The 26,038-nt window shown below is 40.0% G+C and overlaps 1 long non-coding RNA gene and 6 gene segments (V, D, J or C); 2 read left to right on the top strand and 5 right to left on the bottom strand.

Annotated features, from left to right (window-relative positions):
• Window positions 1-4,387: 4,387 nt before the first annotated feature.
• LOC125010689 lies at window positions 4,388-4,869 on the bottom strand. The segment is given in 2 exon segments: window positions 4,388-4,710; window positions 4,817-4,869. Coding segments are annotated over 2 exon segments (375 nt in total).
• Window positions 4,870-5,938: 1,069 nt separating this feature from the next.
• Window positions 5,939-6,424, bottom strand: LOC125010688. The segment is given in 2 exon segments: window positions 5,939-6,261; window positions 6,369-6,424. Coding segments are annotated over 2 exon segments (375 nt in total).
• Window positions 6,425-7,057: 633 nt separating this feature from the next.
• LOC125011259 lies at window positions 7,058-8,743 on the top strand. The segment is given in 2 exon segments: window positions 7,058-7,104; window positions 8,271-8,743. A coding segment is annotated over 1 exon segment (291 nt).
• A 3,596-nt stretch (window positions 8,744-12,339) lies between these two features.
• LOC125010687 lies at window positions 12,340-12,825 on the bottom strand. The segment is given in 2 exon segments: window positions 12,340-12,662; window positions 12,770-12,825. Coding segments are annotated over 2 exon segments (375 nt in total).
• A 548-nt stretch (window positions 12,826-13,373) lies between these two features.
• LOC125011255 lies at window positions 13,374-15,175 on the top strand. The segment is given in 2 exon segments: window positions 13,374-13,540; window positions 14,703-15,175. Coding segments are annotated over 2 exon segments (465 nt in total).
• A 2,747-nt stretch (window positions 15,176-17,922) lies between these two features.
• On the bottom strand, window positions 17,923-18,446 carry LOC125011258. The segment is given in 2 exon segments: window positions 17,923-18,284; window positions 18,392-18,446. Coding segments are annotated over 2 exon segments (375 nt in total).
• Window positions 18,447-23,529: 5,083 nt separating this feature from the next.
• LOC125011260 lies at window positions 23,530-25,222 on the bottom strand. The gene is made up of 3 exons (XR_007113152.1): window positions 24,893-25,222; window positions 24,563-24,745; window positions 23,530-23,863 (listed from the first exon to the last, which is right to left on the bottom strand). It is a non-coding gene; the product is annotated as an uncharacterized LOC125011260 (long non-coding RNA).
• Between the last annotated feature and the right edge of the window lie 816 nt (window positions 25,223-26,038).

Below are 26,038 nucleotides of genomic sequence, written 5' to 3'. Positions count from 1 at the left end.
TGTTTTATGGCTTTGTTGTATTGTCTCAGAAATCTGCAAGGGAAACAACAACAGTCCTGTCCATCATGGACTGTCCGATGAAGTGACCCCTCCTGGTGGATCAGGGAAGAAATTAAATGTTCTCCTACATTTTGGTGACAAGCATTCAATTGATGGATAATAAGGTGAAGTGGGAGACAGCTGTGCCTTTGTTTACACTGTGACGTGGCTGAATGAGACAATAACAAATGATGCTATTAGCTTAGTGGGCTAACCCGCCACTGGGCTGCTAGAAACAGCACATTCAGTGGGGTGTGCATCTACATAAACAACAGACGGTGCAAAAACTTTTTCACACTGTTTTCCAGATATTGAATTCCTGACAGTAAAATGTCAGTCTTTCTACTTTCAATGTGAGTTTTCATTAGTTTACATAATTGCTTTTTACATCTCTCCTGATGCTGTTAAGACAGCCTTGGACTTTCTCTACCACCATGTCAATAAACTGCAAACTTCACATCCAGAAGGGGTATTCATTGTCGCTAGGGACTAATTAAGTGAACATGAAGAATGTTCTCGTCCACTTTTTCCAACATGTTAGTTTTTCCACAAGAGGAGCCAACACACTGAATCATATTTATACCAATATGAAAGCAGCATTAAAAGTAGCCCCTAGCCCTCACATCGGCTCATCTGGTCACGTTTCCATCATGCTAACTCCAACTAACACATCTCTGCTCCAGAAACAAACCCTCCATCAAACAGGTGAGAGTATGGTCAGAGAGAGTAATGACAGCACTGCAGGGATATTTTCAATGTACTGACTGGTCACTATTCAGAAAAGCTACCACCACAGACCAGACCATGGACATTGAGGAGTATGCTGACACTGTATCTGGTTACATCTACAAATGTCTGGAGGATGACACCGTCACAAAAAACATCACTGTAAGGGCAAACGAGAAACTGTGGATGACATCCGAGTTATGTCCCCTGCTGAAAGAAAGAGACGCCTCCTCCTGGAGACACTGGTGCCTCAGCCAGGACCAAGTTGGACAAGACCATCAGACTAGCTAAAAGGGCCCATGGACATAAAATTCAGGGATAGTTTCAGGATCACAGGGACACCAGGAGACTGTGGCAGGGAATCAAATCTGTCACAGGCTACAAGATCACCCCTGCAAACTGAGATGATGACAGTGACTTCCTGAATGAACTCAACAGCTACTTCAATAAAACTCAAGAAGCTAAGGTCACCCCACTCCAGGAGGAGGTGGTTCTGATTCCAGTCTAGGGATGGACATTGATAAGATTTTATTGATACCAATGCCATTATTGATTCTGCTTATCAGTCTGATTTTTTATTGATTCCCTCATCAATTCCTCTTGTGAAGTTTGGTCTAGAAAAAATGGACATTTGTGTATTTGCGTAAACAACTAAAATTTAATTGAGTTTCTAAACGAGAGATGAGAGATTGTGTAAGAAAACAAACAGGACATTGGTCAGTGGATCCTCACTAGCACTGCTCTGTTGGGACTTAGCAATAGCTACATGTGTTGACTGGAGATTGTGTCAAGGTTGTGGATTTCCTGTCTTGTGCCTCCTTGTCTCTTGATTGTTCATTGGTTTCACCTGGCTTGATTGTCCTCATGCGTCTCACCTGTGTCTTGTCATCCTTCAGCCCTCTTGTGTATATATAGCCCTGCCTTCCCTTTGTTTCTTGTCGCATCGTTCCATGCCATGTTGATGATTTGTTTTGATATTTGTATTTTGTATTTTCCTGCCTTGCACAGCGATTTTTGTTAATCATTAAATATATTTTGTTTGAATTCCCTGTCTGCCTCACCTATAGTCCTGCATCTGGGTCCTCACCTCCTACCCAACCCTGACAGAATGACATAACAAGCATGGACCCAGCAGACTTTATTTTTCATCAAGAACTTATGTTTGAGTATAAGCCCTGGCTCACTCCTGAGTACCAGTCCCTTTTTGGGGGCACTCACCTGGCCAAGAGGGCCCCAACTGGAAGGCACGGCCCTCATGGCTGCCAGGGCGGCAGACCTGTGGGCAGGTCCGTAAGGTCCTGGATGCTTCTGCTCCTGTCCACAACGCGAGGGCCCCCACAGTCCCCATGCCTGCGCCTCATACCCGGCTGCCTGCAGCGCCTCCAGTGCCTGTGCCGCGGATGTGGTCGCCAGCAGCGCTGCAGTGCCTGTGCCCCATACCCGGCCGCCTGCAGAGCTGCAGTGCCTGCACCTCGTACCCGGCTGCCCGCAGCGCCTCCAGTGCCTGCGCCCCGGATATGGTCACCCGCAGTGCTGCAGTGCCTGCGCCTCGTACCCGGCCGCCCGCAGCGCCTCCAGTGCCTGCACCTTGCATCCGGCTGCCCGCAGTGTTCCCAGTGCCTGCGCCTCGTACCCGGCCGCCCGCAGTGTCCCACCTCCCCAATCCTGAGGAGCTGTTTGCTCCGGCAGTCCACGTTCCAGTTCCTGAGGAGCTGTGTGCTCCGATCATCCACGTTCCAGTTCCTAAGGAGCCGTATCTTTCTTTAAAATGTCTCCTTATCCTCATGTCTCCTTATCCTCCTTTTTTTCAATCAGGTGATCAGTCAGTTATCAGCTTTCTGACCTGGAACAATATATTTTGTCTTCATATATGTGCATGAATTAAAATGTATTGCATGATGATACAGTTGATTTCACAACTGTAGACATTTCTAAAACATTTTATCTGCTCGTTGTAATTTAATATAATTTCAGTGATTCTTGAATGAGTGACATTATGTTTTCAGACAAACTTAAATCGTTTATATTTGATATATCATTCATATTAACATTTTGTCTCAAAAGAAATTCAATTTTAATATGTTTTAATTTATTGGCTCTTTCTCAAAGATTTTCATTGCTCACATTCTGTAGGTCACAATCTGTTCAAAGCTCCCTGTTCTATGTAAACAACATGTCTGAGTTGGATTCATTCATGAGTTTTTATCTGTGATTCAGTTGTTAGCAATGTTTAAGGTGAAGTTGCAAAGGAAACACACACCATCTACGTGTTTTCTGTTTGAAACTGTTAAGATTTTGTAAAATAATAGAAATCTGACATTTTCTCACATGAAGTCAAATGTGTTGAAAGTGTCAAAGTAGTAGTTTGTAGATGAAACATGAAGACATCAGAGGAACAAAATACTACTTTTAAAAGTTTCTTCTTTTGTCCTGAAACCTGTCTGTTGCTGTGGTTCAGCAGTGATGCAAGTCTGTTGCCATGGTTACCGAACTCAGAGAGGGAAATGAAAGACTGAAGACCAGCTTCATCCAAACTCCCAGTTTCTCTCTCTCTGTATCTGCAGTGGGTAGAGTTCCCCCCCACCCTGAGGGTGCTGCCTTCCTCTGTGGAGGAGCTGCAGCAGGGGAAGGCCATGCTCACGTGCCTGGCCAACGAGGGCTTCCCCTCAGACTGGAGGCTGTCCTGAAAGTGTTTCACTATGATATGTGATGACTTTTTTCCAGTGACATTGAGAGACATGGCAGCAATATTTACTGTTACGCTGATGATACTCAACTCTACATCACTGTCTCCCCAGATGAGGCAGACTTATTGATGTCCTCCAGTGTGTGTGTGTCTAAAAACTGAATAAATTGACCTTTTATCCTTTTCTAAAATATTTCCAGAGTGTGTTCTTTTCTGTTTTAGGCCTATAAAGAGGAGAAACTATTGTAATGCTCTATTGTAGCTCTATTAAAAAGTCTGAGCTAATTCCCTTAAAATGTTATCATGTAACATCCTTCATTTCACATCACACCTTGAGTTGTATGAATCATGTGTCTGACCCTGCTTCCATCAGAGAGGAGTTCTCTAGGTGGCTGAAGTTATAACGTTACCTCCTGATGAACTTAGTAGTGTGAGTGGAAGTGCTCTGTGATTATTTCTGCTGTTCTAACCTTTTGCTCTAGTCCAATATTTGTCTGTGGCTGTAGAGCATCACCACAGAAGAAGAAAGAATCAGTCATGTAATCTGAGATTATGATCATGAAGATAATCTTAAATATCTGCTTTAAAAGGACCAAACTAAATTATTGTTATAGTGAGGAGATTCTGATGATGAGCGTGAACATACCTGTTGTACAGACTTTACATACAAGTACATAATCACAGCACTTTCTTCATGTGTTTTTGCAATTGTACATTTCTCCTTGTTCATTGCGAGACCTTTGTCTCTGTGAGGCCATGTTAGGAAAGAAGACATTTTAAAAAGTGAAATTTGATGGTTTGAGATAATTAAAAGATGAATACGTAAGTGTGTTAGTGTTTAGTTAACCGAATCAGTCTGTACAGTAGCTTCCAGCTGCACCAGTCACTTTAGTTTCTGCTCAGTCTGACTGAGGGAGGTTTTTGTACGACGGTTTTTCACTGTGTGAACACCCACTGACTGTTGGGATAGTGAAGACTCTGACAGTAATAAACTGCATCATCTTCATTCTGGACTCCACTGATGGTCAGAGTGAAGTCAGAGTTTGATCCACTGCCTGAAAAACGATCTGGTGTCCCTGATACTCGAGTGCTAATGAAGTAAATGAGAAGTTTAGGAACTCCTCCATATCTCTGTTGGTACCAGGCTAAATAGTAGCCATTATAAACATTCTGACTGGTCCTACATGTGATGGTGACTGATCCTCCTAGAGCAGACCTCACTACTCCAGGCTGAGTCACTGTGTACTGGCCTCTGGACTCTGAGGATACAGAGACAAAAACATAAAGCAGCTTGATGGTTTTGTGGGCTTCATTTCAGAGGGATGGATGTTGATAGAGGAGAGGAGTTTGATTCTCTGGACTTACCTGTGAAGCAGCAGCAGAGGAGAGTCCAGATGAGGACGCAGATCAAAGTCATGTTTTTGATGAGGAGGATTTCTGTGGCTTCTGATGTCATGAAGGACAGCTGTCAGTCATCCAGTGTTGAACTCTCAGGACTATAAAGTCTCCCAGAGCACTGGAGCATGGTGCTGCTGATGAAAAGTGACACTCTATGGAAATGCTCTGAGTGACTCCAACAGGGACTTGGATCACTTTGATCATGCTGTTGATCAATGGATCAATCACTTCATTGTTGTATTGATTAGGAAGTTGTTGAAAGATTTTAGGTTTACTCTTCAGGACATATCTTATATCACTGTCTTCTTTGTTAATGTCTTTTATTTTAAAGGGTTTTTTATTTTAGAAGTACAGACAGATTATTTAAATTTTATTCTTTTATATTTTTCTTTCATATGTATGAATTTCTAATATAAATTAGTACATGTGTCATATTATTATCTTTTTTAAGTTTTCATATCTATCTTTCAAATTCTAATTCTAACTTTTATAAAAAGCAGTTTATTTTGTATTAATTATAAATGTAATAATAGATAATAATAAAACAAATGAATGAGTATTGATCAAAAACATTTATGATGTTGATCTGTGTCTTCATTTTTACTTTTGATAGGATTGAAGTGAGAAAGCTGTGATCCAGCATGAAGCTGAAGTCAAAGGTCATGACCAAGGATTTTTCTCATTTACAAACACAGTTAAAAAGATGTATAAAATTGGAATGAGTCAGAAAGGCAACTTTTGTTTTGGATCTGAGTAATAACTGACTGACAGGAAGGTGGAGGTTTTTGTGAAATATAATAGAACGTCATTTTCTGATGTTGGGAATGATGAGATGTTGATGGACTTTTAAATGGAAACAATCAGATTTCACGTCGGAAAAAAAAAACTCATCTTTGTCTACGACATATTTGAAGTCACTTTTGTTGAATCTAACAACAAAAATGTTTTATGACACTGTTTGAAAGTTTTAACCAACGTCTGGTTTGTGTGCTCAGTGAACTGTATCAGTCTGTACAGTAGCTTCCAGCTGCAGCAATCACTTCAGTTTCTGTTCAGTCTGACTGAGGGAGGTTTTTGTACGACGGTTTTTCACTGTGTGAACACATTCTGACTGTTGGGAAAGTGAAGACTCTGACAGTAATAAACTGCTGCATCTTCAGTCTGGACTCCACTGATGGTCAGAGTGAAGTCAGAGTTTGATCCACCCTCTGTAAAACGATTTGGTGTCCCTGATACACGACTACCAACAAAGTAAAAAAGGACTTTAGGAACTCCTCCATCTCTCTGTTGGTACCAGGCTAAAAAGTTGCCACCATAAACATCCTGACTGGTCCTACATGTGATGGTGACTGATCCTCCCAGAGCAGACCTCACTACTCCAGGCTGAGTCACTGTGTACTGGCCTCTGGACTCTGAGGATACAGAGACAAAAACATAAAGCAGCTTGATGGTTTTGTGGGCTTCATTTCAGAGGGACGGATGTTGATAGAGGAGAGGAGTTTGTTTCTCTGGACTTTACCTGTGAAGCAGCAGCAGAGGAGAGTCCAGATGAGGACGCAGATCAAAGTCATGTTTTTGATGAAGAGGATTTCTGTGGCTTCTGTTGTCATGAAGGACAGCTGTCAGTCATCCAGTGTCGAACTCTCAGGACTATAAAGTCTCCCAGAGCACTGGAGCATGGTGCTGCTGATGCAAAGTAACACTCTATGGAAATGCTCTGAGTGACTCCAACAGGGACTTGGATCACTCTGATCATGCTGTTGATCAATGGATCAATCACTTCATTGTTGTATTGATAGGAAGTTGTTGAAAGATTTTACATTAACATTTTTAAAAGTATCTTTCTTTAAAATGTCTCCTTATCCTCCTATTTTTTCAGTCGGGTGATCAGTCAGTTATCAGTATCAGACCTGGAACAATATTTTATATTTTGTCTTCATATATGTGCATGAATTATTAAAATGTATTGCATGTGCATGTGTTACAATATAATCAGTTTTTAAATTAACCTCTGTCTCAAAATAAATGAAATTCAATGTGACTTTTAAAAAATAATTTAATCGTTTCACTGTGTTGTTTCCAGTTTTCTTATCAGCTGACAAAATGATCCAAACAGTGAATGACTGAGTTGAGTTTGTTTATTTCAAAGTCAGAGAGCCGTGTCTCTCTCCAGTCAGAGGTTTTTGTACGGCGGCTCAAATAGTTTGTATCACTGTGGTGGACGTTTGGTGGAGGAACCAGACTGGAAGTTGGAAGTAAGTCAAATTTGAAGCTGTTTTATTTTACAAGCTATTCTCTCTTTTAATTTTCTTGACTTTTATTGTTCAGGCAGGAAATCTAAACATCTTTCCATGTGATATTTTCTACTTATATTTCTGCACCAAGAGACAAAGTTAACTTCACATCTTTAAGACTCATATCAATGAATATAAACCATTAGTGTGATTCAGAGGACAAATCCTTATTCGTGGTTTCAGTGGTCAAGTTGAATGTTGAGAGCTTGTAGGATTAGTTCAGTCTGATAGAGTCAGAGAGACGTGTCTCTCTCCAGTCAGAGGTTTTTGTACGGCGCCTCAATGAGTTTGTATCACTATGGTGGACTTTTGGTGGAGGAACCAGACTGGAAGTTGGAAGTAAGTTTCTACTGTATTTAATTCTAAGTACTAGATTGTAGATTCATCTTTTCAAATCCTTTTCATGACTGTTTGAAGAAGAGTCAAATGTGTCTTTTTCATTTCCAACAGTTTCAGTTTTCATGTTTCAATCTCCTCATGGAAACTAACTCAAATCAGCTTTGATGAAGTTTGATTCTCATGTTTGTGTCAAAGTGAAATTTCAAACCTTGAAGAGTAGAAAGGATCAAACTTCATTCCTCCTGTGATCAGTTTCTAATGTGACATCAAAATAACTGTTGTTAGGATGGATTCAATTTGACTTGTGTCACGTCAAACTGGACAGAGTGAAGATAAAGATGTGGATTTGTAAATGTGTTTTTAGTTGAGATTTACTTTGAAATCATGTCAAGAGTTTGTTAAATAATGATTGAACTCCTCATGAAGATCATTTTGTGGCAGTGAGCTGCTTTTCTCTACTTGTTTCCACTAAATCCTTTGAAGTCATGTTTGGTTCAGATGTTGATGATGTTGAAGACAAAGTTTTCTTGGAAATGTTGAGACATGTGCTTCTTTAGTTTCCAGTGTAGTTGGACATATTTGAGGTCAAACTGGATGATGATTGTCTCTGTGCTGATATTCATGAGAGCTTTGTGAAAGGGAAATGAAACCATGTGTGAGTGAGTGACTGGTGGAGCAGAAAAAGCATCTGACAGAAAGTTCTTCAAGGAGGAAATGGACTCTCTCACAGTCAAGGTGTCCAAGTGTCTGCTGTTTGATTGACAGCTGTGTGCTCCCTGTCCTCCTAGGTGATGCGCCCCCCACCTTGACGGTGCTGCCTCCCTCCATGGAGCAGCTGGAGCAGGGGAAGGCCACCGTTACTTGCCTGGCCAACAAGGGCTTCCCCTCAGACTGGAGTCTGTCCTGGAAGCTGGACGGCAGCAGCACCCTCAAGGGGGAGGAGAGCAGGAGCCCCGGGGTGCTGCAGAAGGACGGCCACTACAGCTGGAGCAGCACCCTGAGGCTCCCTGCAGACCAGTGGAGCAAGGTGGTCTCTGTGAGCTGTGAGGCCAGCCAGAGCTCCCAGACTCAGAGAGTCTCAGAGACACTGAGGAGAGACCAGTGTTCCCAGTCCTGACCTGACTCACTGGGACTCTCAGACTGCTTCCACTGTCTCTCTGCTTTCTCTCTCTTTCTTCTAATCTCTTTCTTCACTTGTTCATTGCTTGATGTAATCCTGTAAGTGCATACGTTTCCAAACAATAAAAACATATCAAACTTCTTTTGACGAGTTGTCTTTGTTCACATAAACTTAAATTAAGAACATCCGTTACAACAACGAAGACAATGTAAAAAGAAAAATATCGTTTATAGGAGATTTTTTTATTGTAATTTTTATCATTATATTTATATCAAGTTTGATCAGTTTTCATTCAAATCCATGTTGAGACCATGTCAGTGATAAATCATCCAGCTGTTAGTTGTTAGTAATATTTAAATTAATTCATTAATAATCCATTTCTGAGGTTTAGATCTAAAAGCATGATGTCATTAGCATCAAGTGGTTTAAGACTATTCTGATATTTTAATTTAAACCAAATGAGAGAATTGATTTTAACAGTAAAACAACAGCACAGTCTGTGTCTCTTGGTGTCTGTCAGCAGAATGAACAAACTGTCATTTCCATTGATTGTGTTTGACTTTTGAATGAATTGCTCCGAATAAAATATTTTGTTGGGAATGTTTATTAAACTAAAAGATGCTCACAGTGCTTGAATATTAAGAGTATTGATGTTAAAAGTATTGAAGCTGTTATAATTGTGGTCTGTTAGAAATGATCAGTTAATGATTGTGTTTGTGTTTCTGAGGAGCTGTTGATTCAGATCAGTTCCTCTTCAGCTGAAGGTTTTTGTACAACGTCGTATCACTGTGTGAACGGGAAGCTGTTACACTGCTGACAATAATTGTAGGAGCCACATTTAAGTTTATTTGTTTTCCATTATTTGCTATGTCTTTGTCTTTGTGAGTGTCCACCCTCTACAGGTGGTGATGGTGCCACTGTTTGAATAGCCGCCCATCATGCATCAGGGGGGAAGGCAGACCAGCAGAGACCATCATTGACTGCAGCACGTGAAGCTGCATGGGGAGCTACAATCTAGTTTGGTTGTAGCGTGGTCCTACCAGTTGTTAGACTTATGTAAACAATTTCTTTTATTTTCTGTGTTTATTGACTTTACAAAAAAGTGCACTGCACAACTGCTTTCTCCACGTGGTAAGACAAAGGAAACTGGACATAAAGGGTGATAAGACAAACCAAAGTGAAGTTTTGCCACTACAATAATCAGTGATGACCTGTGGATTCCTTGGCAGGAAACTTTTGAAACTGTGCGTATTGGAGACAATAGGAAATGTCGGCCTGAAGCATCGACTTGAACCAAGGAAGCAGAATATATGCTTGAAACGACACTATCCTGAATGATTTCTTCGTTGTGAAATAATATTGAATTGGATGAAGATTTTTGAGTTTATGCACTGAGATCCTGATTTTTGGTGGATAGTAAAAAAGATGAGCGTATTGAAATACTGCAGACTCTTTTTTGACATTCTGAGTGATATTGCATTGTTCGAAAGAAGATTAATATATCTGGTGCCTTTTGAACTTCGTTTTGATAATCATATCTGGAACAAACGAACAAGAAACTGCAAACATGGATGATGCAATAGCACGTCTCCGTTTGGCACAATCAGAAAAAATGCCTCATACCACTCTGAGAATCATCATGAACATCATGAATAACTTGATGGCAGGAGAGGAATTTATTGATGAGGTAAAAGGAAAAGTTCCCCCATCTTTGCTGAGGCCACTTCTTCTGCTGTGCAAGTGGAAGGCCGTCTGCCCGATTCTGCTGACAACCCCAACCTTGACTTTACTGATGTGCACTCAGGTATATCCAGAGACTCAAGTGAAACATCTACATCATTGCACATTAATGCTGAGGCCGAGCGAGTGGATTTATTTAAAGCATCTAAATTAAAGGAGAAACACGTGATTGAGCAGAAATTGAAGCCGCTACTGCTTAGATCAACTATTTGAGGGAGGCTGAATTTAATTTGTATGACTCTGATAAAATTGATATAGTCCCACTTCCAATGCCAGTGCTACTTGCAGAAGCACCGGAAAGTCACATAAGCAAGATGTTGGAAAATCAAGGTGATTTAACCAGGTTACTGATGAAGCAACAACTGTTGTCTACTTTACCACAAGGTAACATTCCAGTCCTTAAGTATTACAGATCATTCATTCACTCCTTTGAGAATCTGACTGAACGTATAAATGATAACAACAGGGACAGATTACAGTTTCTTATTCACCAAACGCCAGGCACAAAAGCTAGTCAAGAGCTGTGAGTACATGACACCAGATGGTTTTTATGAGAGAGCAATAGAATTACTGAAGGACAACTTCGGAAATGAATATGAAATCTTTTGTGTTTATCTGGAATAGGCTCTATCATAGCCACAAGTGAAATCTGGGGATCCCAAAGTCCTGCAGGATTATGTCATGTTTCTCAGGAGCTGTTGCAACGCTATGGAGGACCTACAATACATGGGTGGCCTTAAATTCATCTGGCAGCAGCTTTGTTACAAATGTGTCTTTTCCCCCAAAAGAAACAAAGCCTGTGCATTCTTGCCCCTTCTGCAGCTCAAACCACACTTTAGATTTGTGTAAAGACTTTGCAAAGAAAACCCACAGAGACAAGTTCGGCTATTTGTAAATTAAGGGCATTTTTCTTTGGATGGCTTTCCATAGGCAGTTACATTAGTAAAGACTGTAAAAAATGTCTCACCTGCAACATATGCAAGAAGGCTCATCCAAGCACCCTTCACCTTGAACCCAAAGACCATATAAATACAGCCAGCACGGTTAGAGAGCCAAAAAGGCTTTCTGATGTTATAGGCAGTGCATCAGCAGAGTTATGTGGTCATATAGGGGCTGGAGACCAAGAGAGCGTGCTTCCCATCGTTCCAGTCAGAGTCAAGGCAGCACAGGGCAGCCATGTCCACCAAGTGTATGCTCTCTTAGATCCTGGATCCTCTGCCACCTGCTCAGAGGAGCTTGTGTCACAGCTCAACGTCAAAGGCAAAAGGACTCACACCCTGCTGCGAACGTCGAATCAGGAAATGTCTGTCCCAAGGATTTGAAGTTTCAGCATTGGACAGCAGCAACTTGACACCTTCACTCAAAAAGAAATGCCAGTCACCACAAGCAGCATTCCTGAGCAGACTGACTTCACGTAATGGGCATATCTTAGTCAGGTTACAATCCCCACCATCCCCTCCTCATCCCCATAATGACTGAATGAGTATTGATCAAAAATATTTATGATGCTGATCTGTGTCTTCATTTTTACTTTTGATGGGATTAAAGTGAGAAAGCTGTGATCCAGCATGAAGCTGAAGTCAAAGGTCATGACCAAGGATTTTTCTCATTAACAAACACAGTTAAAAAGGATGTATGAAATTGGAATGAGAGTCAGAAAGGCAAATTTGATTTTGGATCTGATTAATAACTGACTGACAGGAAGGTGGAGGTTTTTGTGAAATATGATATAACGTCATTTTCTGATGTTGGGAATGATGAGATGTTGATGGATTTTTAAATGGACACAATCAGATTTCACATGTCTAAGAGATATTTGAAGTCACTTTTGTTGAATCTAACAACAAAAGTGTTTTATGACACTGTTTGAAAGTTTTAACCAACGTCTGGTTTGTGTGTTCAGTGAACTGTATCAGTCTGTACAGTAGCTTCCAGCTGCAGCAGTCACTTCAGTTTCTGTTCAGTCTGACTGAGGGAGGTTTTTGTACGACGGTTTTTCACTGTGTCAACACATACTGACTGTTGATGACATGAAAACTCTGACAGTAATAAACTGCTGCATCTTCAGTCTGGACTCCACTGATGGTCAGAGTGAAGTCAGAGTTTGATCCACCATCTGTAAAACGATTTGGTGTCCCTGATACTCGACTACCAACATAGTGAAAAAGGAGTTTAGGAACTCCTCCATCTCTCTGTTGGTACCAGGCTAAATAGTTGCCATTATAAACATTCTGACTGGTCCTACATGTGATGGTGACTGATCCTCCCAGAGCAGAGCTCACTGCTCCAGGCTGAGTCACTGTGATCTGACCTCTGGACTCTGAGGATACAGAGACAAAAACATAAAGCAGCTTGATGGTTTTGTGGGCTTCATTTCAGAGGTACGGATGTTGATAGAGGAGAGGAGTTTGATTCTCTGGACTTTACCTGTGAAGCAGCAGCAGAGGAGAGTCCAGATGAGGACGCAGATCAAAGTCATGTTTTTGATGAGGAGGATTTCTGTGGCTTCTGTTGTCACGAAGGACAGCTGTCAGTCATCCAGTGTTGAACTCTCAGGACTATAAAGTCTCCCAGAGCACTGGAGCATGGTGCTGCTGATGCAAAGTGACTCTGTATGGAAATGCTCTGAGAGACTCCAACAGGGACTTGGATCACTCTGATCATGCTGTTGATCAATGGATCAATCACTTCATTGTTGTATTGATCAGGAAGTTGTTGAAAAATTTATATTATATTTAAACCTATCTTTCTTTAAAATGTCTCATTATCCTCCTATTTGTCAGTCAGATGACCAGTCAGTTATCAGTATCAGACCGGGAACAATATTTTATATTTTGTCTTCATATATGTGCATGAATTATTAAAATGTATTGCATGTGCATGAGTTACAATACTATCAGTGTTTAAATTAATCTCTGTCTCAAAATAAATTAAATTCCATGTGACTTTTAAAAATAATTTAATATGAAATGAATTGTAAATAAAAATATAAATCCATTAAATGTGTTTCACTGTATTGTTTCCAGTTTTCTTATCAGCTGACAAAATGATCCAAACAGTGAATGACTGAGTTGATTTTGTTTGTTTCAAAGTCAGAGAGCCGTGTCTCTCTCCAGTCAGAGGTTTTTGTACGGCGGCTCAATGAGTTTGTATCACTGTGGTACACGTTCGGTGGAGGAACCAGACTGGAAGTTGGAAGTAAGTCAAATTTGAAGCTGTTTTATTTTACAAGCTTTTCTCTTTTTATTTTCTTGATGTTTATTCATCAGGCAGGAAATCTAAACATCTTTCCATGTGATATCTTTTTTTTTATATTTCTGCACCAAGAGACAAAGTTAACTTCACCTCTTTAAGATTCATATCAATGAATATAAACCATTAGTGTGATTCAGAGGACAAATCCTTATTTGTGGTTTCAATGGTCAAGTTGACTTTTGAGAGCTTGTAGGTTTAGTTCAGTCTGATAGAGTCAGAGAGACGTGTCTCTCTCCAGTCAGAGGTTTTTGTACAGCGCCTTAATGAGTTTGTATCACTGTGGTACACGTTCGGTGGAGGAACCAGACTGGAAGTTGGAAGTAAGTTTCTACTGTATTTACTAAATACTATATTGTAGATTCATCTTTTCAAATCCTTGTCATGACTGTTTGAAGAAGAGTCAAATGTGTTTTTTTTATTTCCAACAGTTTCAGTCTTCATGTTTCTATCTCCTCATGGAGACTAACTCAGATCAGCTTTGATGAAGTTTGATTCTCATGTTTGTGTCAAAGTGAAATTTCAAACCTTGAAGAGTAGAAAGGATCAAACTTCATTCCTCCTGTGATCAGTTTCTAATGTGACATCAAAATAACTGTTGTTAGGATGGATTCAATTTGACTTGTGTCACGTCAAACTGGACAGAGTGAAGATAAAGATGTGGATTTGTAAATGTGTTCTTAGTTGAGATTTACTTTGAAATCATGTCAAGAGTTTGTTAAATAATGATTGAACTCCACACGAAGATCATTTTGTGGCAGTGAGCTGCTTTTCTCTACTTGTTTCCACTAAATCCTTTGAAGTCATGTTTGGTTCAGATGTTGATGATGTTGAAGACAAAGTTTTCTTGGAAATGTTGAGACATGTGCTTGTTTAGTTTCCAGTGTAGTTGGACATATTTGAGGTCAAACTGGATGATGATTGTCTCTGTGCTGATATTCATGAGAGCTTTGTGAAAGGGAAGTGAAACCATGTGTGAGTGAGTGACTGGTGGAGCAGAAAAAGCATCTGACAGAAAGTTCTTCAAGGAGGAAATGGACTCTCTCACAGTCAAGGTGTCCAAGTGTCTGCTGTTTGATTGACAGCTGTGTGCTCCCTGTCCTCCTAGGTGATGCCCCCCCCACCCTGACGGTGCTGCCTCCCTCCGTGGATGAGCTGGAGCAGGGGAAGGCCACCGTTACGTGCCTGGCCAACAAGGGCTTCCCCTCAGACTGGATTCTGTCCTGGAAGCTGCAGGGCAGCAGCACCCTCAAGTGGGAGGAGAGCAGGAGCCCCGGGGTGCTGCAGAAGGACGGCCACTACAGCTGGAGCAGCAACCTGAGGCTCCCTGCAGACCAGTGGAGCAAGGTGGTCTCTGTGAGCTGTGAGGCCAGCCAGAGCTCCCAGACTCAAAGAGTCTCAGAGACACTGAGGAGAGACCAGTGTTCCCAGTCCTGACCTGACTCACTGGGACTCTCAGACTGCTTCCACTGTCTCTCTGCTTTTTCTCTCTTTCTTCTAATCTCTTTCTTCACTTGTTCATTGCTTGATGTAATCCTGTAAGTGCATACGTTTCCAAACAATAAAAACATATCAAACTTCTTTTGACTAGTTGTCTTTGTTCACATGAACTTAAATTAAGAACATCCGTTACAACAATGAAGACACTGTAAAAAGAAAAATGTCAACGTTTATAGCAGATTTTTTTTGTTGCATTTTTTATCATTATATTTATATCAAGTTTGATCAGTTTTCATTCAAATCCATGTTCAGACCATGTCAGTGTTAAATCATCCAGCTGTTAGTTGTTAGTAATATTTTAATTAATTCATTAATAATCCATTTCTCAGGTTTAGATCTAAAAGCACGATGTCATCAGCATCAAGTGGTTTAAGACTATTCTGATATTTTAATTTAAACCAAATTAGAGAATTGATTTTAACAGTAAAAACAACAGCACAGTCTGTGTCTCTTGGTGTCTGTCAGCAGAATGAACAAACTGTCATTTCAATTGATTGTTCTAATGTTGACAACATGTTAAAATATTAAATATCTACTCATCCAATCATCTATCTCTATGAATATTATGAATGTGGAAGTGCTGTCACATGTCGCTGCACTAAATCTAGACAGTAGATACAACAAACAATGAGTTTCATTATTAAATGATTGAGAATTAATTATAACTCTGTGTTTGACTGTTCTGAATAAAACATTTTGTTGGGAATGTTTAATGAACTAAAATATGCTCACAGTGCTTGAATATTAAAAGTATTGATGTTAAAAATATTGAAGCTGTTATAATTGTGGTCTGAAATGATCAGTTAATGATTGTGTTTGTGTTTCTAAGGAGCTGTTGATTCAGATCAGTTTCTCTTCAGCTGAAGGTTTTTGTACAACGTCGTACAACACTGCTGACAATAATTGTAGGAGCCACATTTAAGTTTATTTGTATTCCATTATTTGCTACGTCTTTGTCTTTGTGAGTGTCCACCCTCTACAGGTGGTGATGGTGCCACTGTTTGAATAGCCGCCCATCATGCATCAGGGGGAAAGCAGACCAGCAGAGACCATCATTGACTGCAGCGCGTGAAGCTGCATGGGGAGCTACAATCTAGTTTGGCTGTAGCATGGTCCTACCAGTTATTAGACTTATGCAAACAATGTGTTTTATTTTCTGTGTTTATTGACTTTACAAATAATTGCACTGCACAACTGCTTTCTGCACATGGTAAGACAAAGGAAACTGGAAATAAAGAAAAGAAAGTGAAAAAGGATGAACAATTCAAAGAGGACTATGTCACGTTCATCAGTGACATACTCAAGAACAACAATGCTGAGGAAATCCCACAGGAGGAACTCACACAGCCACCAGGAAAGGTTTGGTACTTACCACATCATGGGGTGTACCACCCTAAAAAGAACAAACTCCGGCTTCATTCATCAATCAGTCTGACACTGCACAACTGCTTTCTCTGCATGGTAAGACAAAGGAAACTAGACATAAAGTTCTACAAGAAAAAGCAAAATGAATTTTTTCCACTACAATATTAAACTCCTGAATCTTCAGACTGAACTGATGGTCAAAGTGAATTCAGTCCCAGATCCTCTTCCACTAAAACGATCTGAAACTCCAGACTGAAGAATTGTAGAATAATAAACTAAGAGTTTAGGAGATTCTCCAGGTTTCTGAAGGTACCAGCTGAGACATGTACCAACACTTGAACTGGTTCTACATGTGATGGAGACAGAGTGTCCTGGAAGAACAGACTGAGATCCAGGAGAATGAGTCAGGATGATTTCTCCTGATGAACCTGGAAAAGATGAAGTAGAGGAGATGAGATATTGAGACAAATCCAGCTTGGAGAAAGATGATCAACGTCCAACCAGAAGAGGATCATTGGTTGGACATGGAGAACGCATGGAAGAAGCTCAATGCTGCTTGGTTCAAAGTTTCTCCATCACTGTGTTCAACCTGGTTTCATCCTGAAGCAGAGTTTTGAGCAGAGAGTCTCACCCTGAACAAGGAGCCCCAGGGTGGCCAGCAGTAGAGTCAGTGACATCATCATTGTGCTGCTGGTGTGTCAGTGGTTCTGAAAGGACAGCCTGGACATGCTCTGATCAACACTGGCCTCTTAACGTCTGGGAGCAGAGAGGCAGGACACATGTCCAAACACACAGAGTCAATCAGCTGCAGCTGTCCAACACATATCATGCTGTTTCCCTCTCACTGTTAATACTCAACATATTTACATATTCACATAATGACATGTAGAGAATGTTGATGGTCTGCTGGGAAACTGATCCAGTGACTTTCTACTGGAATATTTTCTTTGTGATCATTCTCAGTGATATTAATATTAATGGCTGAATGATTATTGATCAAAAACATTTATGATTTTTATCTATATCTTCATTTTCACTTTTGATGGGATTAAAGTGAGAAAGCTGTGATCCAGCATGAAGCTGAAGTCAAAGTTCATGACCAAGGATTTTTCTCATTAACAAACACAGTTAAAAAGGATGTATAAAATAGGAATGAGAGTTAGAAAGGCAACTTTGATTTTGGATCAGATTAATAACTGACTGACAGGAAGGTGAAGGTTTTTGTGAAATATAATAGAACGTCATTTTCTGATGTTGCGAATGATGAGATGTTGATGGATTTATAAATGGAAACAATCAGATTTCACATGTCTAAGAGATATTTGAAGTCACTTTTGTTGAATCTAACAACAAAAGTGTTTCATGACACTGTTTGAAGTTTTAACCAACGTCTGGTTTGTGTGTTCAGTGAACTGTATCAGTCTGTACAGTAGCTTCCAGCTGCAGCAGTCACTTCAGTTTCTGTTCAGTCTGACTGAGGGAGGTTTTTGTACGACGGTTTTTCACTGTGTGAACACCCACTGACTGTTGGGATAGTGAAGACTCTGACAGTAATAAACTGCTGCATCTTCAGTCTGGACTCCACTGATGGTCAGAGTGAAGTCAGAGTTTGATCCACTGCCTGAAAATCGATCTGGAATCCCTGATTGTCGAGTGCTAATGTAGTAAATGAGAAGTTTAGGAACTCCTCCATCTCTCTGTTGGTACCAGGCTAAATAGTTGCCATTATGAACATTCTGACTGGTCCTACATGTGATGGTGACTGATCCTCCCAGAGCAGACCTCACTACTCCAGGCTGAGTCACTGTGATCTGACCTCTGGACTCTGAGGATACAGAGACAAAAACATAAAGCAGCTTGATGGTTTTGTGGGCTTAATTTCAGAGGGACGGATGTTGATAGAGGAGAGGAGTTTGATTCTCTGGACTTTACCTGTGAAGCAGCAGCAGAGGAGAGTCCAGATGAGGACGCAGATCAAAGTCATGTTTTTGATGAGGAGGATTTCTGTGGCTTCTGTTGTCATGAAGGACAGCTGTCAGTCATCCAGTGTTGAACTCTCAGGACTATAAAGTCTCCCAGAGCACTGGAGCATGGTGCTGCTGATGCAAAGTGACTCTGTATGGAAATGCTCTGAGTCTTATTTAGACTTAATTGTCTCCAAGGAGAAAAGACACATCCGTTGTACAAGTTTCCACACAGATATGATAAACAGACAAACATGTCTTTCTGTAATAGTTAACTAATGGACAATATCGTACCTGACTATTATTCCTTTGTATATACTGTATATTCTTCCATCTCTATTTCTTGTACATTTGTTGATATGCTAATTCCATACATGTGTTTTTTTCTGTCTTTACTGTCTTGTTTTGTTTTACTAGACATTTCCAAAACATGTCCTCCGACACCTGAGGATCCTGTTCCTGCAGTCAGAGTGCAAGAAAGTAAAGTAAATATTAAGTGGATGTGATATTGTTATTGCAATGCGTAAAATAGCCTTATAATTTAGCTCTGATTAGTTAGGGGTTAGTGTGAGGGATAAGGCTAGCCCCTGCTGCATTATCTTTAATCTTGGTGGTGAACATCCAATTGATGGAAAATAAGGTGAGATGAGAGACAGCTGCCTTTGTTACCATACAATGCTATTAGCTTAGTGGGCTAGTACTGGTAGAAACAGCACATTCAGTGGAATAAACAAGCAGCAGAGGGGTGTGCATCTACATAAACAACAGATAGTGCAAGAACTTTTTCACAGATGTGAGGGCTGACACCTGAGTGGGAAGTCCCGCCCATCTAGGTAAGGGAGGAGCTTTCCCCCTTCATAAGCTCAGGTGTGGACAACTACTGCCTCTTTGTCTGGGGCCTCTGGATGTCAGGTCGGACTGATGTGTAGGAATAAGTGAAGCTACTGTCTGGTGAAACGACTCCTGTTTAAATGAGTTTGTAACCCCCTGTTGAAGAGGAGAAGAGTTTACGTTTCACTGTTCCCCTGGTCGAGCCACTGCACAGAGCTAGTCCCCGTACCTGGGCCAGTTCCAGCAGTAATCTTGTTGACGGATTTGGTGCCAGACTGCTGCTTTGTCAGGATGAATGTAACCAGGCTGTATCATCAGGACTGACTATAACTAACCATTTGGTTAAAGGACTGGGAAACTCTTACCTTTCTGACTCACATTCATACTGTTCAACTGCTTGTAGTTTTATCCTTGATGTCTATATATTGTACAAATTGTTTTAATCATTGATGGCTGTACCGTGTCTAGTATTTATGTTAATATTTAATTTTAGTAGTTGGCATAGTACTCATTTTAGTATTCTTATCATTGTATGATAAAAAAAGACTTTGTTATGAAATTTATAACCATCTGTTTCTATTTTTAGGTCCTCATTTCATTTATTTCATTTTTGCAAATAAATATCATTATTCATTGACTGTACGACTACGGATCTTCTTACCTGTAAATTTGTGTCAATTGTCCAGCAATTCCAGCCTCTGTTTCTACTTTTTGATACCTGTTCCTCAGTGTATTTACTGGACTTGGTCAGACATTGTAGTCCAGATATTGAATTCCTGACAGTAAAATGTCAGTGAGTTTTCATGAGTTTACATCATTGCATTTTACATTTCTCCTGATGCTGTTAACACAGCCTTGGACTCTCTCTACCACCATATCAACAAACTGCAAACTTCACACACAGAAGGGGTATTCATTGTCGTTGGGAACTAAGTGAACATGAAGAATGTTTCTGTCCACTTTTTCCAACATGTGAGTTTTGCCACAAGAGGAGCCAACACACTGAATGACATTTATACCAATAACAAAGCAGCATTAAAAGTAGGCGCTCACCCTCACATCGGCTCATCTGACCATACCTCCATCATGATAACTCCAGCTAACACACCTCTGCTTACCAGAAACAAACCCTCCATCAAACAGGTGAGAGTATGGTCAGAGAGAGTAATGACAGCACTGCAGGGATGTTTTCAATGCACTGACTGGTCAGTATTCATAGAGGCTACCACCACAGACCAGACCATGGACATTGAGGAGAACACAGTAAATTTTGCAGTGTTAAAGTGACACTTAAAGAGTTAAATTTCCGAGTGTATTTGGTCCCACTCGGAATTAGTGTTAAATTAACTCTTACCGTAGTGTTTAGAATTTCAGAGTTAAATTAACTCTAAATCGAGTAAAAATTTCACACTCGCTTACACTGAATAGTGTTATTGAGATTTTACACCAAAGGTTAAATAACACTTAAGAGTGTAAATATTATTCTTGGTAGAGTTGATCATTGACTCTTTTATGGTGTCAAATCAGTTCTCATTGAGTTCCATTCCAGTACAGATTAACACTGCATGGAGTTATTAAAAGTTAACACTGGCGGGTACAACAACTCTGCTAAGTGTTGATATTACACACTACTGTGTTGATAATTTACTCTCTTGCAGTGAAAAACAAGCTCATATAGAGTAAAATTCTAACACTGTATAGTGTGAATGAAATTTGACACTATTTCTGAAAATAAATCTTAGCAGTGTTAATTTTACACCTAATTTACTCTTTTGTAGTGTCAATTTGCATGTAAAAATCACAAGTTTCCACAAAATAATGCATTTAAGAACTTTATTAGCAGCTCTCAACTATGTCAGGCATAGTAAATATCAACTCATCAAAGCAGCTCATGTAGAATACAAACCTACATTCAAAACATTGACCTTAAGTCTGCATGAAATGACAATATGGAACAACATACAAGGAGGAATCTGTGGTTCCATACTTCAATTGTACATCAAATGTTCTGATGTAACGCAGCTCATTTATGTTCAACTCCTTTAGAACCCTGTCTGGATGCAGCCTGACCTTAAAGACATGGTAATGGTGATCAAAACACATTGTTTCCATCAGTTTTCCACAGAGCAATACAGTGTCATCTTTCACAGCAATAATTTTGATTTTACAAAACACAGGCTTCTCAAATGCTACTTCAGTACAGTTGATGAAGTCACGGCGGTACTCTGTACCATGATATTTTATCCACTTCACAGAAAACACACTGGAAGACTATACAGCTCCAAATTTGGAAGCAATCTCTGAACCTTGTTTGAACTCATGAAGTGTCACCATCTTGCCTGGACCTGAAATTAATCTTTCCTTGCTAAAGGACTCCTGATACAATGCCATACAACTTTGGTGCTTTTTAGCCAATGTCTTTGTAACATTTGTAAAGTTTTTTAACTGTTTCTTAAAAAAATGATGTTTAGCTTCAAAACGCATGCACCACATGTGCAGAACTGGGCCGATATTTCTTATAGTACGAGGGTAATGTATCATGAAGTGATGTTTTGGTAACGGACTGATTGCCGGAAATAACTGCTTGAAGAGCCGACGATGGTCAATGATTAAATGTTTGAGGTAAATGGTCATTCCTTCTGAAAGGATGGGTGAAAATACAATATTAACAATTTGCAGAAGAAAAAGTAGAAGATGCCAGTGCTTGTCATCTGACTGTATTAATTCACCAAATAGCAAAGGCACATTACGTAATAAGCACCAAGATTGTGTGGCATTCAGCCGAAAATCATTACTTCCATCAAGCAACTTGACTCTAGGCGGCAGTTTCGCTGCTGATTGTAACCATAATCAAAAGCGTGAATTCTACCAGTGATTTGTTCAACATTTAGGAAGTTGTTCTGAATGTAATGAAGGACAAGTTTGACTTCAAACTGGGCAACACCCTCTAAAATATCGTGCATTATATCGACAGAAAAATTGTTTGCTGTGTTGAAATAATGAAGTGAATTCAGTGCACAAATGCGTTTGACACCATATACATGAGGTAGCGTAGGATCTGTTTGTACAGTTTGACAGTGTTGTTTGTGCATCTCGACAGTTCTTAGTACAACTTCTGGATCATCTTCACAGAATACAGTTTGAAAACAATGTTTCTCAAGGAGACAGAAACGACAACAATACTGAGCCCCAAATGACTCCACAAAGCCAAACACACTATGCAACCCAAGATAATCACCAGTGACCTGAACTATGGTACCATGAATTTTTTCGTTAAACATGTGAACTTGAAGTCCCTCTGTCTCAAGTACTTTAAGATCACTGACAAGTGGCTCAAGTATCAAATTAAAACCATAACGCTTGATGTCTTGTGCATGGAAAAGAGCACACAAATGAATATTAATCAATGATGAATTAAAGACTGGAGGGAAATTCCTTAATGTGAAGTATATAGCACCTGATTTGTTTATACCCTTTTTAGACCCCAAAGATTTGCTGTTCTGCATACACACCTTCCTTGGGCATGTGACTGGGCTTGAACATGTCTGAAAGTTCTGTGTTTTTAAAAATTGTCTTGTGTTTCCAAAATAGGAATATATGCAAAATTTATCGGTTACAATGACCTGATCGTATGTCCCAGTTGTTTTGTTTCTTCTGTTGTCAAATCTTGTTCCAATCACCTTTTCAACAGGTTCTACAATTCCCCATTTTTCTTTGAAGTGTTTATTTCATTTAGTTTCTGAATTTAAGGATGTGAATGGGTTTTCCAACTTTTGGAAAGATTGTTTTATTTTATTCCTATTTTCTGTGTCCTGTGGAGATAAGCATTGTAAAGCTTCATCTTTAGCTTGACTTTGAATCTCAGAACACACTTCTTCCACGGAGGAAACAAAACTATTTACTGTATTTACTATTTATTGTGCAACAGCAGAGGCACACATATCTAGAGTGCTCCTACTGGAGTTTCTCAACAGTTCAGATGTTGTGGCTACCTCATCTTTGTTAGCTGTCAGCGATGTTGTGGCTGTCTCATCTACATTAGCTGTCACCACCTCTCCTGTGCTGCTCAAATTAACACGGTGTCAACGTCCTGGTCAATATACTCAGTGTGTTTGGTGTTTAAATGTTTCCTAAAACCAGAAAACGTACCAAACACACATCCACATCCAGTCTGGGCACATTTAAGCCTGAGATTTTTTTCCAGGTAAGTAACCATGAACTAATCGTAAATGCCTAACAAGCACATCTGAATTTGATAACTCAGCCTGACAAACAAAACACTGCATGATAGAGGAGCACTAATGAAGCAACCTCGCCCTAACTTCAGAGACACAAGGGCTTTCCTTGACCTTGCTGACATCAATGTTGTACACTGTGGTTTGGATGAAAGTGTACATGTTGTGGAGCATGCTGTTGTAGGATGTGCCAAACACAAAATGAGCCTTTAACAGTTTATCAAAGGAGAAGAGGTTGACCTGCAAGGTATGGCATTCTTGTCAAGAATGATGAAGAACCGGTGGATTGCATTCTTCTCAACTCCAACAGTCAGGAGAAAGGGTCGAGCTCTGGTGGTGATGGCATCGAGATGCTCTTGAATGTTTGTTCTAGACTGTGAAGACAAACACATGAAGATATGATTACAATTGGACAGTTGTCATACATAAAACCAAAACAAAAACACTTTAAGTTAGACATATTCACCACCAACTAGTTGCTTATTAGAATACAGGCTAGCATCATATTGGCTGTCAGTACTCATTAAAAAGCACTTTATTAATGTCTTATTGTGCATGACTATATTCTACAACTATTAGGCAATTCTAAAAGATTTGTTCCTCAATAACCTCCAAAAATACAAACCTTCTTGAAGACCACAAAATGCTTCTCTGCTTGGGATGCCGAAACCTTTCCTGGTCTCTTCCGACCCTGAGCAGAGGGTGGAATCAGGTGTATAAATAAAACCAACGAAAGGTCACTGTCCCAACCCGTAAAACAATTGTGTGTTCAATCTCAACACACTTCGGTTATGCGGGCTGTCAACAAAATTCAGTGGCTCTGCGATGGAAGCAGCACTTAAAATATATATATTTTTAAAACAATAACAGAGAGATAGCAGTTTTATATCATCACAAGAAGTTATCCAATTCAAACCATAAGACAAACACTTCAGTGCTTTTGAAGTTTTGTTCAATATACTGAGTAATGTCCTCTTACAAGTATTATGCTGATATGTAAATGTTTAGACATGATAATTATATATTCCAAGTATATGAGAGCAACAGAAGAAGAACAAGAACAATCATCTTACCAAAGTCAACATCAACATCAGTGCCATCCACAGGAGGATCAGCTGCCAGCAAGAGTTCTTCAAGCTCACTTGTGGATAGAAGCTTTCTGCATTGTTGGATAATCTTCTTCTTGAACATGACTGGCCACCTCTCCAGAAGCTTGCTTGAGGTATCCTCTCCAAACATCAAAACGAAATCCTGGGCTGGTGATGGGTGACAATTTCAATTATCTGACAGGCAACCAAAGTTAACGGGTGATAGTTATTAGAGTATGACTACAAGGCCTGTCTACCGTCTTATACAAACTATTCAACTGTCATAATATTCTCAAAATAATGATGGACAATTACCAAGCCGTTGACGTCTTTAAAACGTGAAAAGTCGGACAGTATGTTGCGCGACTGCTGGGAGTCAAGGACCATGTTGCGGCGATAGACAAACGTCAGTTTCATTTTCTTCGTGACAGTCTCCTCATCAGCTGAATGTTTCATCAGTGAGATTGCTTCTTTGCACTCATCTTCAGTCGGGGTCATCTGCGGAACGAACTCAGACTCTCGTCTGACAGTTGGTCCTCCAGACATGTCTTCATCAGGTGATTCTTTGGCTGATTCTACATAACATGGGAAAATACAGTATTATAAATACTGATATCAAAAACAGTTTTAGAAACCTGGCCAACTTTTAAAGAGGTACTCTAACCAAACGCATAAACTTAATTACTGACTGTACTGTGATGAAACATATCAGTGCTGGTGTTAATATTGACATTTTTTTATGACATTTTTAGTACTAACCAAAACAGCGTCACGTGATAGCGACGTGCCCTTAGGGGTTTCGGGTTAAACTTAACCAACACATTAAAAATGACAACGTCTGTCAGTAACACCTGCTGTAACTTTGAAATACAAAATACAACGCTTACTCAGTACCCAGAGTTAATGTCTACCCGCTCATGCAAAGGCAACGGATAGTCCAGCTAACATGAACTTTAGCTAGTTTAGCCAACTCCCTACACAAGCAATCATCGCTATTCCACTATAATATTTGAACGTCACAAAGAACTACACAATCACACATCCACACTGTATTAACAAAGTTAACATAACTTTTGATAGTTTGAGTGTTTGCTAGTTAATGTTAATTAGCTAACGTTAGCTACCGTAATGCTGCTCGCACATGGACTTGACGTTCACTCAGTCACTACACATAGCCTTCTGAAATTCGCCATTTGAAGACATAAAACGAGGTGAAGTTCACAGTTAACAATGATATAAAGTCATTCTAAAATGCTGCTTCTGTTGAAAGGACAAATAATGCGTTTAAAAGTTAATAAGGAGACACTTACCGCTGTCCTTCGGCACGAAGAAAATGGCGGCCTGAAATGTACGTTAGACGAGGAGGAGGTGGGCGGAGCTTTCCAGAGTACGTTTGACACGACGTATTTTAACGAAGTATATTTTCACCAACACTGGCCGGTATCTTACTCTAGCTGTTGT

The sequence above is a fragment of the Mugil cephalus genome, chromosome 7 (genome assembly GCF_022458985.1).
Source record: "Mugil cephalus isolate CIBA_MC_2020 chromosome 7, CIBA_Mcephalus_1.1, whole genome shotgun sequence".
NCBI lineage: Eukaryota > Metazoa > Chordata > Actinopteri > Mugiliformes > Mugilidae > Mugil > Mugil cephalus.
Note: the sequence above shows the minus strand (reverse complement) of the source record. Positions and strands in the feature narration are given on the sequence as shown.